The following is a 16,698-nucleotide window of genomic DNA, read 5'->3' as shown; positions in this document are numbered from 1 at the left end:
AATTACCTATTGTATGGAGAAGAGTTTCTATACTGTTACAGGATGTTCATAGTTTACAGGAATAAAAGATAATGAAGAGGAGAATTGGGGATTGTGAGAAAATAGGAATTATTCCTGTAAAAGCATAACCTGAGTTACGCCATTTTGAAATCATGTTAAGGTTTTGTTTTACCTTGTATAACCTGATTATATAATTTAGCTGACATTTAAGAACATGAGAAAGGAAATGTGTAATTTCTGTGTTTTTTTTAGAGGATGTTTGTTTTGCAGGAAATATGTTCTTGGGTCAACTTGCCCTCATTAATTAAAGGAAGTACGCCATTGATGTTTTTGAGGGGTATTTCTGTTGGGAATTGGGGAATTTCCAGGGTGGAATTATGTACTGCATATGTTATATAAGATGTTATGTAAGATCTGAAACTGATTCCCAAGGTACTTTAGTGACGTGTATTCTGATATTCCTGAAGACTATAAAAACTCGTGTAAATTGTTTTATTTTCGTCTTTCTCTACTTTAGAGAGAGAGGCCCTTTGCAAAGAATAAACTTTGTTCCAGGATTATTTTGGTCTTTGTCTCTTTAAAACGATAATGGGATTTACCTGTCTACCACATCTGGTTAGAACATTTGTGGCTCTTTGAATGTTTAAGGTTGCCAGCCCCTGGTTTAGTGCAAGGCTGATATGGCAGAATAGTGGGATATCATAATAGCCTGAAAGCGTTTAACAGCTGAAATTACAGAACCAACATCTCTCCACCCAAGAAAGCACAAAGCAATCCGGAAATTGGAGTTTGTTGCCAATACAAAGGAAAAGAAGCAAAAGGAGATAAATGATGCTTGCGCCTCTTCAACCTTCATGATTATAAACTGTTGCTGTTTTAACTTTGTTCAACTTGAGTGGCAATAAAATGGAGTCTAGAAGAAGAGCACAGGAAGGAATCTACAGATGGGTCTGCCCCATTTCTGTTTCAGTGATGTGACTGGGGGATATTTTCCTGCAAAGTGATGATTTGCACAAGGAGAATAGCAAAGCTGGGGAATTCAGTCAATCTCATGCTGTGAATGCATCCTAACAGCACCATTTGCGAGATGTCAGAATGGTGCAATAGAGTCAGTATAGACATGGAGGCAGTGAATTTTGTGCTGGTATAGTTTTTTGTCAATCTAAGGCTGAGTGGATAATAGGGATAGGGTTTTAGTCAACGTATCAGAAGTGTAAAAACAGCAATAGAGCATGGGAAAAAAACAAGACAAGTATCATATGTACATTTCCCAACAGAAACAATACAACTGGTTACATTTAATCTGCTACTACAGGTAGTCCTCACAACTGAATCCAAAATTTATATTGTTAAGTGAGAAATTTGTTAAATGAGTTTTGCCCCATTTTAAGTCTTTTCTCACTTAACATTTGTTAAGTGAATCACTGCAGTTCTTAAATTAGTAACACGGTTGTTAAGTGAATTTGGCTTCCCCATTGACTTTGCTTGTCAGAAGGTCGCAAAAGGGGAGCACATGACTCCGGGACACTGCAACCGCCATAAATGTGAGTCAGTTGTCAAGCATCTCAATATATTAAAAAAAAAAAATCACGTGACCATGGTGATGCTGCAAAGGTCATAAGTGTGAAAAATGGTCATGTCACTTTTTTCAGTGCTGTTGTAACTTTGAACCGTCACTAAATGACCTGTTTTAAGTTGAGGACTACCTATGCTAACTGGGTCCTTGTGTTTTTATCAATTTATCTTTCTATCCCAACAGTAATACTACTATAAAGTACTATTTCAGAACCATATGACTGGGATCCAACTAGAGACAGTTAGATTTGGTGATTATATTTGATTACCATAGAGAAAAAAGAAATAAGCAGAAGGTAGTCATAGTCAATTTTTTCAGTTTTTAGGAATTCATGCTGATCAGATAACAAATGGATTATTGTAATGTGTTTTACTTGGTGCTTTACCTGAAGACAACTTAGAAGCTACAGTTGGCCCGCAATGTGGGAGCACAGTCAATGTTGGGCATGCCTGATTTTGCTTGTGTGATCCAACTATTCTGTGAGCTACACTGATTACCAGTTGGCTTCTGAATGCAATTCAAGGTGTAGTTATCACCTATAAAGACTTGCATGGCATAAGGTCTGGTTATTTGTGGGACCATCTGTGTCCATTTTTTCTGCCCATCCAATGCAAACATGGACACTCTGGGTCCCATCACTTAAGCAGTTCTTTCTTATGGGGCCATGAAATATGCTTTCTCTGTCATGCACTTGCCCTCTGAATAATCTCCCCCAGAGATTTTGATGGCTCCATTCTGATGAGTTTCATGAAGCTCTTATAGCTGGTTATTCTCCCAGGCTCTGGGGAAGAGCAAAGTTTATATCTTGGCATGATATATCAGATATACTGTATATCCTTTACAATATACTTGATGGTATAACTCTAAGACAACACTAACCTTTAATGAGGATTTCAGCATTCAGACTTGGTTACCAACAACTTTAATTCTCATAATTTCTTAAGACAAAATAATGACTGCAACACCATATATTTTCTATCTATTGACATATCCCAATGTTTTGCTTATCACTGAAGGTTACTTGTCTTTAACATGACTTTTTTTGGTAACCTTATTCATGGGGTGGGGGGGAGTAGAGCATCCACATAATTTTAGAAGTCAGGAAGCTGGGGATCCATTGAAAGTGTATGTACTCACCAAGCCAGGCAAAGTAGAGAGCAATCTTCTCTCCAAAGTATCTGCGGATATGATTCAAAGGCTGATATTTCTTCCACTTACTCCACCGGGCCCAATAATGGAAAAGAATCTGCCTCTGATTAAGTAGGTTAGTGGGTTCTTCCTCTGATGAAATCTTGTACGGGCCCTTTGGCAGAGAGTGATATTATCCACATAAAATACAAATTTGTATAGTGTATGTTGCGTTTTACATGAACTTTCTTGTACACTGTAAATACTTTATAAAATGCAATAATTAATAATACTAACAGCATTACTTATTAAAACTATAATGATAATTAGATACCCTGTTTCCCCCAAAATAAGACATCCCCTGATAATAAGGCCAATCGGGCTTTTGAGTGCATGGCAATAAAGCCAGGCGCTTATTTCAGTGTTCAAAAAAATATAAGACGATCTTATTTTCGGGGAAACACGGTATTATATAATACTTATACACACATACATTATACTATTTAAACTTCTTTTTGTAACTTTTTAAAACAAAGGTGACACAAGTTGTTTTGGTGACATGTCAACATTCACCAAAACATCACAAGTATTCTCAAAAGCACACCTCATACTTGCACAATTTTTGGAAATTGAGAGTCTGTTCTGCCATAGCCAGTCATGTGGCCTCCAAAAAACGTATGAGAATGTGCCATGCTTTTGTGTGATTTTTGGAAGCTGCAAAGGCTGTGTTAGAGTGGAATGTGCTTTTGTGCTGCCTCCAGGTCTTTCAGAACTCAAGTGCCCCCCACAGCCTCCAAATATCACGCAGTAACAGGGTGTGCTTTTTTACGGAGTTCAGAGACTGAAGAGGCCGTAGAAGAAGTTTCTTCTTCAAGAACAAAGGCCTTGTGGGAAGTAGAGCAGCCTTGGATAGGCCACAGCGGCCTGTCAATAGAAAGAGAATACTGCCTGAAGGTAAGCGGCACGAGGCAGATCCTGGAGAATGGTAGGCCGTGGGGGAATTGCACCATTCCCCAAGGCTCATGCACATTGGGGAATAGTGAAAGACGGCCTTTTGGAATGGCAAGGATAGTGCTAGGGCTGAAGTCAGGGCCCAGCCTCTACTTCAGGCTCAGCCTTGGGGCTGCTGCCGAGTGTCATTGTTCAGTGTGGCCTAGATTGAAGGGAGTGGGGATAGAGGCTTGTTTCTCTTTTGTTTGGGGGTGGGGGATGACACACCAGCAGAATCAAACATCGTTTTCTCAATGTTTGATACACCAAGCCCAAAAGATTTGCCATTACTCTTCAGCGCCCACAGACTTTGTCTCATTAAACTGAACTTATAAAACTATCCAAAGTCAATAACACTTAAATTATTATGTTAGTCTGGAAACTAACTAGATGCTAACTTATGGCAGACTTCTCAAAAGCCAATACAAGTGCTGTCTCCTATCTGAGAGAGGACTGCTTGCAAACGTACGTCATGTAGTGGAAATGCAGCTGTGAAGACTTCCTCATTCAGCATCCTTTCTATTCCAACCTGCCCTGCCTTTGTATTGCCATAGGATGTAGTGGACAGGATCTCATATAGCTGAAGAAAAGCAAAGAAGAGTTAAAGTAAACCATACTTTGATTTCCACAATTAACAGCAACATCACCCACATTACACATTTTAAAAGCTCCAATAGTCGCCCTCAATTATACTTAACATTAACATGCTGCACTATGATTAGCTACACATATATACACATGTTACCCTGCATTTGTTTCACTCCAAGCTTACTATTCTATGCCGTTGTGTACTACTGAAGAAGGTCTCATGGTTATCACTTCCACGGAACCTGGGGGGAAAAAATCACTGATAAATTACCAGACATAAAACAGAAGCTATATAAAAGAGAGACTATGATATCCTAGCTATCATTTCCATATACCCTTACTGGTTCTATTAATACCTAACCTGAAGCCAATTTTTGCTTTAACTATGGTTAATGTCACGGCACATAATGTTAAACTATAAAGCGATGTGCTGAATTTTAAACTATAAAGCGATGGCTGAATTTTTCACATGTACTTGTTCAAAACCTATTGCCTTCTTGCTTGCTACAGAGTGTTACTCTAGTCTTACTCTGTTTCCTCTCTATTTTTTCTTCCAATGTCCACATTTCTGAGAACAGAAATAAACTAGGAAAATTCATGGCTCTGGATTGGTTCAGAAAAAAATGTGATGCTAATTTCATAAACCTCTAAGCTGTGGTTCTATAGTACAGTTTAGCGCGAAAAATAAAAAGCTTTCCTGGGATAGGTTCATACCAGAGGTGGGTTTCAGCAGGTTCTGACCAGTTCTGGTAGCAGAAATTTTGAGTAGTTTGGAGAACCGGTAATAAAAATTCTGACTGGCCCCACCCCCATCTATTCTCTGCCTCCCGAGTCCCAGCTGATTGGGAGGAAATGGGGATTTTGCAGTAACCTTCCCCTGGAGTGGGGTGGGAATGGAGATTTTACAGTATCCTTCCCCTTCCATGCCTACCAAGCCATGCCCACCAAGCCATGCCACACCCGGTAGTAAAAAAAATTTGAAACCCACCACTGGTTCGTACCACATTCTAAGTGATAAGCAAACAAACCATATTTAGTGTAATGTGCTAAACAGGCTGCTATGGATGTTGCTTGGTTATTTCTGGCACAGCTAGGAAAATGCTGAGTTTTGGAAGCCAATATACACAGCAGGGAGAATACTAGGAAAATTATATAATTCTCTATTATATCAAGAAAGCATTCACAAGTTCTGGGCATTACTATTATGCTGGTGGGACAGGCATGCATGAAGCCACAGAGTCTTCTTCTCTGCAACATTTATTGTTGCTGCCTGATCTCAAGGGTAAGGGATTATATTTATTTACTCCATCCATGCAAAGTGTAGGCATCCATGTAGACATTTAGAAGTCTCCTGTCTAATGAAAACACTTAGAACAGGCACATCTGCCTTTGGTGCAATCATGTAAAAAGCACTTTTGTTTTAAACAATGGAAAAGATCATTGCACATTTCTCATGTTCTGTTTGAACTGCATGGACCAGTGGAATCCAGGCACATTGGAAGAGGACTCAGCTAAGAACCCTGCAGGATTAGAAACTGTGATCTGCAGGACCGACTGGCTGGAGCAGCATTTGCGAGGGACAAGCCAGATGTCACTTGAGAAAAATACAAAGGGGCTAGAATTCCAAGCAATGAAGAGTTAATTTTCTTTCTTTCCCTTCTCCTCTCTAGATAAAAAGCAAGTCAGAGAAGTAAAAGTACTGAAGCTATCCACAGATAAGTTTCTGATCATGAGCACCTATATAAATCAGGATGCAAGGGAGAGATACGTTTATGAAAAGGTAAAAAGCCCTGTATAGAATTGTATGTATAATCTGCTAAATCAAGATCACCATATAGAATAGAAATCAGCCCAAATTATTTACTGAAAAAGTACTATACTGTAATATTAATCATCGTTGTACAAATTGTGGAGATTTTTGCAGTGATGTATCTGAAAAATCCTTACTCTTTGCAGAATGCTGCCGAGGTCTGAAAAAAGATGAAGCATGAAATAGGGGGTTTTCTGATAAATGTATTTGCAAGAGACAGGTTGATTTTTCTTTATATAACTAGATTGATGTTCAGAGTGATTTTTTTTTTTTTTTTGAGAAAAGAGCAAATATTGGGATATTACAGTTAGGCAATGTTACTATTGGATAATCATTTTGTTGTTGTGGCCCGCCAGCGGCCTGCGCGGATTGTGGCTGATCCTGATGACGAAGAGGCTGGTGTGGTGTCGCGCCAGCAGCCTGTGCAGCCGGGGCTTGAGTCGGACAGCGAGGAGGCTGAAGAAGATGTGGTGCCAGAGGCAAAGATTCAGCCAGGGCCTTCAGATCCTCCAGAGGCTCCTTCAAGTGAAGAGAGTGAAGTTGAGGAGCCTCTTCTCAATGCATGAGCATGCAGAGCTGCCAAAAGGCAGGTGTGGTTACTCAGGAGGAGGTCTCCTCGAGAGTAAGGCTTGGGGCTAATTGGCCACTCCCTTAGCCTATTTAAGATTGCACACAGCTGGCAAACGTTGCAGGAAACAATGTGTGTTCGTCCGGTCGTTTGTTGAGCATTTGAGAGTGAATTTTCCTTCCAAACCCGGTTTCTGGGCTAATTGCCAACTCTTGTAAGCCTTTATCTAATCTTTGGAATTTCTGGCCGGCTGTTAAGGACATTTTTAGTAATAGCCTGCATTTGAAAAAGACTGTGTTTGTAGTAAACGGAGTTGTTTGGAGTTTTGTGTGTGCTACATTTCTTGGGTTCCGTAGCTGGGGCAGAACATTTGTCTGCAATGGTATAGTGTTTCCTGCCCAAGCAGGGGGTTGGACTGGAAGACCACTAAGGTCCCTTCCAACTCTGTCATTCTATTCTATTGTAATCTAATTATAATGAAATAGGGGATAATAACTGTAAACTAGGAAAAGTCAGTATAGTTTGAAAAGAGGAAAGATCAAAGAAAGAAAACTCATACCAAAATCTTACCAGGGTAACTTGTTTGCTTTAAAATGACAGGTGTAGTTATCCAAGGGAATGTCAGGAACCTCCTCATAGAGTAAATTAGGGATGCCCAGTTTCATCAGAATCCTGTGAGACCAGTTGATTTCAGGTTCAATGGGCATAGCCTAGGATACAGGAAAAGAAATATTCTAAACAAGAGGTCCATTTGTCAGTAGTTTATTTCACAGAGTGAGAGAGAGGGAGTGAGAGAGAGGGAGTGAGAGAGAGAAATATCGGAAGTCAAAATTATTAAGTTCATGAACAAAAGCATAACATATAAAAGAAGGGAGAGTTTCTGATATTTTATCCTTTACTCCATCGCAATCTTTTAAAATATATAATCTATTTTTACAATCACACATAGAAAAGTACAGCACATGAATCACAGAAAATAGGCATTAGAGATTGGTGAAAAGCTGTTTGTTCCAATACAACACTCATTTCCTATTTTATCAAAAGAAATACTTGGTGATAAAACTATCACTGAAAAAATTAAAAGAGTGATGGGGTGAGGTGAAGTAAAGAGATAGAGAGGCAGAAAAGGGACAAGAGAACTTGTTTCTTTCAATGCTTTGTTTCCTCCAATTTTCATAGTTATTTTCTGGATCGTTATTTGTTGAATTCTGTGTGTGTGTGTGTGTGTGTGTGTGTGTGTGTGTGTGTGTGTGTGTGATGGTAGATATTATATTGGAGGAATAGCATGTGAGGGCACCTCTGATATGTTCTTGTTGATACAGATATGGGAGCAAGGTAGACATCTGGAGTTGTTGCAGAGTCTGGTACCCATTTTGGCATTATCCTACTGTTGTTGCTTGTGAGACTCTTTAGGTTGGATGCTTGTCTGTATGCAAGTAGGAGCCTGCCACCCAATGCCTGAATAAGTGCAGTATCATTTTCTAGTATGAGTTGTAGTTTATTAATAATGGCATTAGTGTGACTTGAACAGCGAACTGTAAGTGACAACCAGTGGCTTTCAGTTTCTCTTTTTCTGGTCTGTCTTTTAACTGGGAACTGGCCTGGTAACATTCTCTATCGATCTCATTGGGTTGGTAGTTCAGTTTTGTGAATATTGTTTTTATTCCATCAGTTGACTATTTCTGTGAAGTGGGCAAAAACAAATGCAGTTGCTGTGTAAAACATGGTTCCTAAATCTTATGCTTTTTAACAACATCTGTTAGAAAAGGTGCTGGCCAGGCTACTTTTGATTTTTCGATAACATAAATTAAATCAGTTTTTTTTTAATTTGATTTATATGCCGCCCTTCTCCGGAGACTCAGGGCGGCTTACAATGTGTTAAGCAATAGCCTTCATACTTTTGTATATTTTATACAAAGTCAGTTTATTGCCCCCACAAACTGGGTCCTCATTTCACCTACCTTAGAAAGGATGGAAGGCTGAGTCAACCTTGAGCCTGGTAAGATTCGAACCTGCAGAAATTGCAGGCAGCTGTGTTAATAACAGGGTGCATTAAACCACTGTACTACCAAGGCTCTCCTACAAGTTCTCTCCTACTAGTTCTTCTCCTACAATTTTTGCATATTTTTTTTCCTTTATTTATTTACTTATTTACAGAAATTTTTATCTCTGCCAAGCTTCCCAAGATACTGGACAGTTTACAAAAGTAAATAAAAACAAAATGTTTTGTTCATTTAAATGAACAAAAATCACTGTTCACAAAAGGAAGATACTGCAGAAGAGGGAGATGGATTGCCTTTCTGTCAACTCGTAGTTTCCACATGGAGATAGGTTTTTTTAAACGAACTAATGTTTACATAAGCAACTTCCTTCCAATCAACTGTAGTCTAATGTAATATAGCTAACAAACAACTAACACCCCCAACCTCTTCTTTCTTGAGATCAGACTATAATAAATGATTTTAACTGGCAGCAAAGTTTGATCTACGGATATTAGGTTCCACAGCATTCTCACCTGCAAGGGGACTCTCAGCCTGAGGTCTTCAGCATAATAACATAGCACACTCCAGGGAGCATTCAACAATATAAAGTGGATCACCTTCTTTGGATGTTGGGCTGCATGCTGCAAAAGAGACCATTAGAGTCACTCAGCTACATCAAAATTTGGTACTTTAGATTCCCTTAGAAAAATGTATTCAACTGGAGAGGGCAAATATTCCTTTTCCAAAACACTCATGAGCAAAATAAGTTTAACAGCACTTTTCTGAACCAGGGTGTTTGTGTTACTAGCCCTATCTGACCCCAATTATTACTAACAGCTCTATTGGACTGAAATGATTCTCTTTGTCAGCCCAATTTAATACCACAGTTCTGATATCAGAAACATATTAACAGTCCCAGATCACTAGGAGAGAAATGTTTGTAATCAGTGCATTCAAAATAGAATATGAAATAGCATTTAACAAAAAAAAAAACAAAAAAAACCCCACAGAATTGGAAGGGATCTTGGAGGTCTTCAGTTCAACCTTATGCTGTTGCAGAAGACCTATGACAGTGATGGCTAACCTTTTTGCCATTGCATGCCAAAAGCGGGAGGAGCGCGGGGTGGTGGTTCATATGTGTGCGTGCCCACACCCATAATTATATGTGCCCCACCCGTTTCCAGCCTCCGGAGGGCCACCGGGGTGATGGTGGGGAAAGCTGTTTTTGCCCTCCCCAGGCTCCTAGAGAGGCTCTGGAGCCTGGGGAGAGCAAAAACAGGCCTTCCCTACCCCAACCAGGCCCTCTGGAGACAGGAAACAGCGTGTTTCCCTACTTCTGTGAGCCCAGAAGGCCTCAAAACCAGCTGGCCAGCACATGCATGCACACTGGAACTGAGCTCACGTGCCCACTGATTTGGCTCTACGTGCTACCTGTGGCACGCGTGCCATAGGTTCGCCATCACGGCCCTATACCATTTCAGACAAATGGTTGTCCAATTTCCTCTTAAAAATCTCCAGTGATGGAGCACCCACCACAACTGAAGGCAAGCTGTTCCACTGTTTGTTAAGTGATTCTGGCTTCCCCATTGACTTTGCTTGCCAGAAAGATGCAAAAGGTGATCATGTGACTCCGGGACACTGAAACCATCATAAATATGATAAATTGCCAAGCATCTGAATTTTAATCACATGACCATGGGGATGCTGCAATGGTCATAACTCATTTTTTTCAGTACCGTAACTTCGAATGCTTATTAAAAGAATGGCTGTAATTCAAGGACTACCTGTAAAGTGAGTTTATTTGGCCAAGGTAAAAATATATACATTGTAGTTTCTGTTAGCTATTATAGGAATTTCTTTTTGAGCAGGACTGAATATTGATGATTTAAAGACCTGATTATAAATGGAGAGAGATTTCTTTTGCTTTATTTCTTAGAAAAAGTCATACGTTGGAATACAAAATGGATTTAATTAAGGTTAAAATATATACGTTTACATTTCTGGTAGCTCTTAACACACACAAATGAAGAATTAGTTTTTCCAATTTGATTTAGGAATGAGATACAGGAATGATAAAATATAGGAAGAAGAGTTTTTTAATTTAAATAATAGAGAAGTTGTTAAATTATTGAGGTTGTTTATATCTTGTCTGGAGGGGGGAGTTATTTTATATACATGCATACATATATACATACATATGGCTAAATAGAACCCCGTAGCCCAGGGGTGGGTTCTAAATTTTTTTACTACCGGTTCTGTGGGCGTGGCTTATTTTGTGGGCATGGCTTGATGGTCATGTGACAATTATTTAGGATTTAGCAGAGGTATTGGTGTACCAGGCTTTTAACTGCTTGCAGAGTTGTACTGATCTACCCATTTATTTTTGCAGGCACTGATCTACTCATGTATTTTTGCAGGCACTGGTCTACCCATTTATTTTTGCAGGCACTGGTCTACCCATTTATTTTTGCAGGCACTGATCTACTCAAGTATTTTTTGCAGGCACTGGTCTACCCATTTATTTTTGCAGGCACTGGTCTACTCATTTGTTTTCTTTTAACACTGATCAGCTGTAGGGCGGCCTTTTGAAGCCCCGCGGCAAGAGTTTAAACAGTTTTTTTCCCTCTAGCCATCAGCTGGGACTCAGGAGGTAGCAATAGATTGGGGGTGGGGCCAAATAAAAGATAAGAATAACACGGGGGGCTGGAGGGGTGGGGTGGGCAGAACCAGTTCGATGATGTCATATCATCACTGCTACCGACTCGGCAGAACTGGGCCGAACTGGGAGGAACCCACCACTGCCGTAGCCCCGTAGAGACTAAGTATTTGCTTTCTTCCTACGAAGACCTACGATAAGAGGTCTTCCTACAAAAACCTACGATAAGAGAAGAAAGCAAATACTTAGCCTCTACGGGGAGGGAAAGGGGTGTGGCTAACTGATGAGGACCAACCAGTCTGAAATAGATCTATATTAGTCTCCCAATAGTCTGAAAGAAGGTGAGACCAATAAAATTGAGGATGATACAATGAAAATTTAAAGGGAAGAGTGTTTCTCTCTCCGGTCAACTTCCCACTCTCCCACCCACCACTCTGTTGCCAGCAATCCACTTTTTTGCATGCCTTTTCAATTTTGATTCCCTTCATCTGGAGCTTATGCAGAAATTTCTCCCGCCATTCTTTGTGAATTTCAATTGATCTCTTTTGTTTGGATTTTGGATTATCATTCTCTTCTTTTTGGCCTTCTGGATTCTGGCCATCTGATTCCCATACAAGGATAAAGTCTGTGGCAAAACACATAGACAGTAGAAATATTCCATTAGCCATTTTTTCAGGAGTAAAAAAAGTAAAAAGATAACCAGATACATTCATAATCTGAGATGCATTTGTAAAAATGGAGAATTACATGGAATCAGCAAAAGGAAACCTCAAGATTGTTAAGTTTCCTCATGAAATTTTTTTTAAGTGCCTGTTTTTGTTGGCCAGCCAGACAATATAAAATCACCAGAAAAACTATAATAATTTAACTCCTAAGGAAAAGTACAAGAGGAAAGGAATAGAGCTCTCAAACTATGTTGTATGTCCACATGACAAATGTTTTGATAAAATAGGGCATTATACTTATGATTCCCTGAATACTATGTAAATGTTGAAGGAATGAAATTTTAAAAATGAATTCTTCTAATCTCTTTCCTGCACTGGAAATACAAGAGTCATCATTAGAACTTCAAGAGTCTGAGATCAAATCCAATTGTAGAGCAACTTTCTAGTCCTAATTAGAGAAAAAGCTCTGAGAAAATGAGAAGCAGTTTCCATTGTAGTCCCATGGGCCGCTTAATGCTTTATATTTGGTGAGATAACTGGACACAAGAAGTATGTAAAGGTTCAGTACATTTTCATTACATTGTTTTCCATTGAAAATGTCATTCCCTGTAATTATCTTTTATCCAGGAGGTGATTGTGCATGAAAGGAGAAAAAAAAATTGAAAGTGGCTAAAGAAAAATATTGTGCCCAGAGGAAAAATACTGACAGTGACTAAGAGGTCCATAAAGGGGGCGTGCATAAGCATACCAGTATGCCTAGCGTCCTTGTCCTACTGTCCCCATTTATTTGTACTCATTTCCTATGTTCATGTCCATACCTTTTATCTTGTACATGTTTGAATGAATGAATGAATGAATGAATGAATGAATGAATGAATGAATAAATAAATAAATAAATAAATAAATAAATAAATAGTACTTTTTAAAGAGAAACAGTTGATTGGAAAAGGATTAAGCACACAAGAATAACACCTGCTAAACTCACCACTTTAAGGTGTATTTCAAATAAAACATGGAATATGTGATCTCCCATTTCTTCATAATGTCTGGTTTGGACCTACACTTTTCATTAAAAATTTAGATGTAGAGATAATGCTATATAAGTCCAGTTTCCAACCAAATTTTTAAAACATTCCCCTAGCCAAATTGAACATAAATCAACATTTCTGCAATAACAGGACAAATGATAGACTAGGACCTAGACATTTTACCAATAGCTACAAGACAACTGATTTCAGATAAATGGAAAGGGGCATGAAAAAAAACAAGTATTCAGTCATTCTTTAAAAGGAAATATTGGTATTTTGTGCTTTGCGGTGAGCTATTTCTTCACTTACCTATCCTGGTCTTTTCATCATTGAAGAAGTTTGCAGTGCTGTTTACAAGGCAGTCCTTATTCCACTGGGGAAAAAAATATTAACAATCAACAGAAAAGCAGGTTGGTTCAGATTTCCCACTCCAGCTGAACTGATGGCAAAAGATTAGACTGCAATCATTACTGTACTGATCAGTAGGTTGTTCCTGACCTCTTCTACGTTTGAAAACAGCAAGATCCTCTTTGTGAGAATACGTGGTAGGTTTAGAGTGATTTATTACTCTATCCCTGAGTATTTTCTTCTGCAGAGGCATTACACAGGTATATGTACACAGAGTTGGGCAACCAGCTAGTCTGAAGCTCCTTCTCTACAGCTCAGATGTTTCCTCTGACCACTATTGTGAAAAAGAGTGGAATTGTTTCTTAACATTTTGAGGCAAGAAACAATATAAATGAGGGGTAAGTAAAGTCTCTTTTGATTTGAGTTTAGCTTAGATGATTTAATAAATTTGGCCCTTTTTATGACAACTTTTATGGCAACTGTAGAAAATTGGTTTGCCATTGCCTTCTGGGATTTCTTCCCTAAATTGTGAAAGTATCCTACTACCCTATTCTATTGCAATAGCCACAGAAATAGTCACCACATAATAGCTATGCTGATTTTAACTTTCCTATTTAAAGTAAAAGGAAAGGATAAATAAGTTTCTTTTACTGAATATATGAATATGTATGCATGTATGTATGTATGTATGTATGTATGTATGCACAGAGACACAAATTCTATAGTCTCCTTATAAATGTTGACTTAAAAAAATCAACAGTATGAATCATATTTAAATCATGAAATATTGGAACTGTTATTCCAAAATTCAAGCTTTCATCCTGCTGATATTTCTAAACTTAGTTACATCAGAAAAGCCTGTCTAATAGATCCTGCCTCTTACTGATTGAAATGAAATAAATTGCAAGAGAACTAAATAACTCCTCATTCTTCCCCTCCTTTCAGACAAGGAAGAAATGAGGGGGAAAACACTTTTCTTCTTTAATTCTTTTTGCCTAACCAGCTAAAATATGTCCCTATTCTAATGGCCTATATCAGGGGTCTCCAATCTTGGCAACTTTAAGACTTGTGGACTTCAACTTAGTTAAAGTCCACAAGTCTTAAAGTTGCCAAGGTTGGGGACCCCTGGCCTATATTGAAGTAAGAATGCTGCTTTAAACAAAAAACTATGAATTCTCCTAATGAAGAGATTAAAAGACTTCCCATTGGGGAGAACAATCCAAGAGGAATCCTTAAACTTGCTGCTCAAGTTATTAAATCCCATTCTCTCTCTCCTTTTTACTGAAGCTCTAGCTCTGTTTAAAATGATTCGAACAAGCAGACAATTGTGTAGTTTTTTTACACATCTATTGGTTTATAAGACAATTAATTCTTCACTTTTGCTTATTTATTTCCTTGGTTTTTAGCATAAACCTAACACTGGCAAATATTTCTCGATCAACAATTTTCAGTAAGTTCTTTCCATAAGACTGGTTAACAATTATGCATTTAAAAATTTTCCCCATCTCTTTTTAAAACCTAAACAATCCTTGGCTTTGCTACTTTTTTCTACAACTCTCCTTTCTATGGTACATTTTTTTTAAAAAAAACCTATCGTTTCTAATTACAGTCTGACTCAAATACAAACATTAATTTAACTGGATCTTGCTCTTTTATTACTTTTTAAAGATTTTTAAGATTTAAGAGTTAAAGAACTACCGTTCCTGTACCATTTCCCTACCTGTGGGACCTTAAGAGAGGTTGTGGATAACCTCCAATATCTGTCACCCTCCACGTTCTTCTGCTTGGACTGGTTAGCATCCTTTGAGTTATGTTCAGAGCTGCCGTCTAGGCTTTCATAAGAGGACAACTTTACAATCTTCTCCGGCCCAAAGGCCATGGTTTCATAAATGTACTCCTTTATTTTTGACTCAGAATTCTTTTTTAAGCTCCCATAATTGGCTTCTTTGAGATCATGTTCTTCTGTAAACAAGCTGTCATCTTCTCTGTTCTTTCTGCGCTGCATCTTTAGTCTTCATGCCAATGACAAGAAGAAATCTAGGATGTCTGGATGGTAAGAAGCAACAAACTGAATTTGCCCTTATAGCTCACAGAAGTTGTAGCATTGTGCGCTGCAAAAGGAGTAGCCTTCTTTCCCATTTTCTAGTCTACTGGGATACTATCAGTGTTCACAAACTGATCCTGTCTAACCAGTCCTGTCACTTACAAAGGCAGGAGAACTTCCTTGTAAGTTTATATCCCTTGGGGGAGGGAAATATAGTACAGATAAATGGCCAGAAGTTGAATTTAAGGCTTCTTCTGTGAGAAAAGCAGAGATAAACACTGTCTTCTCAATTCACATCTTAATCAGTTGTCATTGTAAAAAAATAACCACTCACTTACTGAATGTTTCACTTTATATGAAAATATTTGGGACACTAGGAATGAAGGAAATAGCCCAATGCTATCACTGACAAAAGAATCAATGCTACAAACTCCTTATGGATAATGGCAGGTAAACTATTGAGTCATTATAGATTTTAAATCTCAGGGTCCAATTTAAAAACACAATGACATTTATATATATATATATATAGAAACTTAACTCCTATATGCTCAAACTGGCATATAGTCAGTTTCTCAAGCAAACATTATTTTTAAAACTCCTTCAAAGATGATTGGAGTTCTAATTTCATAAGATGGGGATAGGGTAAAAGTGCTGCTTTGGGGAGGTAGGCCCAAACTGTTAAGTGATTTATGATAGCAATCTTTGTGTTATATGTTAATGCACACACTTTGAATTTAGTATGGAATTCTATATGATGCCACTGAACTTTGCATGTGCTCCCAATGGAAAGCACCCCAAAGAGATCTGGCTGTTACATTCTGGACTTTCTATAATTTCTGGACCTCTTTTAAGGCCATTCTTCATAAAGTTCATTACCATAGCCTGGAAGATAACCAGCTTCTCTTTCTTTTTTAATTACTTTTTGCTTTTGTATTTTATACACTTGTAAAGGGTATCTTTCTGCTACTAATGCTGTATTATTTTTCATGCTAGGTTAAAATGTATTTTTTCAGTACCATTGTAACATTGTAACGGTCACTAAATGGACTGTTATAAGTCAAGGACTAACTGTACTACAAAACAGTACTGTATAATTATTCTATATTACAATTATGGTAACCAAAAGCTTTACTGGAAAATGAAGGTGATATAAAATGATACAAAATAAAGATGGACACTGGTAAGAGATGCTGAATGAGATCCCAGAAAAGTATTAGATGAAGCATTGGCTCTGGGGGTAAGAAGGTCAAATACCATACAACAATAGTGTTGGACAGAGAAGATATGGCAGGGGAGGGCCATCTGATGTTAT

General features: G+C 38.3%; 1 protein-coding gene across 1 annotated transcript in view; it reads right to left on the bottom strand.

Moving 5' to 3' along the window:
- Nucleotides 1-15,344, bottom strand: part of ANO7 (anoctamin 7) — a 47,157-nt gene extending 31,813 nt beyond the window's left edge. The window contains exons 1-8 of the mRNA XM_070945105.1: nucleotides 15,060-15,344; nucleotides 13,301-13,364; nucleotides 11,763-11,923; nucleotides 9,176-9,283; nucleotides 7,231-7,370; nucleotides 4,467-4,524; nucleotides 4,164-4,274; nucleotides 2,714-2,879 (exon numbers count right to left, since the gene is read on the bottom strand). Coding sequence (XP_070801206.1) covers nucleotides 2,714-2,879; nucleotides 4,164-4,274; nucleotides 4,467-4,524; nucleotides 7,231-7,370; nucleotides 9,176-9,283; nucleotides 11,763-11,923; nucleotides 13,301-13,364; nucleotides 15,060-15,344 — 1,093 coding nt within the window. The remainder of the gene's footprint in view (nucleotides 1-2,713; nucleotides 2,880-4,163; nucleotides 4,275-4,466; nucleotides 4,525-7,230; nucleotides 7,371-9,175; nucleotides 9,284-11,762; nucleotides 11,924-13,300; nucleotides 13,365-15,059) is intronic.
- Nucleotides 15,345-16,698: the final 1,354 nt, after the last annotated feature.

This window comes from Pituophis catenifer, unplaced genomic scaffold (assembly GCF_029215685.1).
Source record: "Pituophis catenifer annectens isolate HBS135680 unplaced genomic scaffold, rPitCat1.0.hap2 SCAF_6, whole genome shotgun sequence".
NCBI lineage: Eukaryota > Metazoa > Chordata > Lepidosauria > Squamata > Colubridae > Pituophis > Pituophis catenifer.
The sequence above is the reverse complement of the archived record's forward strand: the minus strand, read 5'-3'. Positions and strand labels throughout refer to the sequence as shown.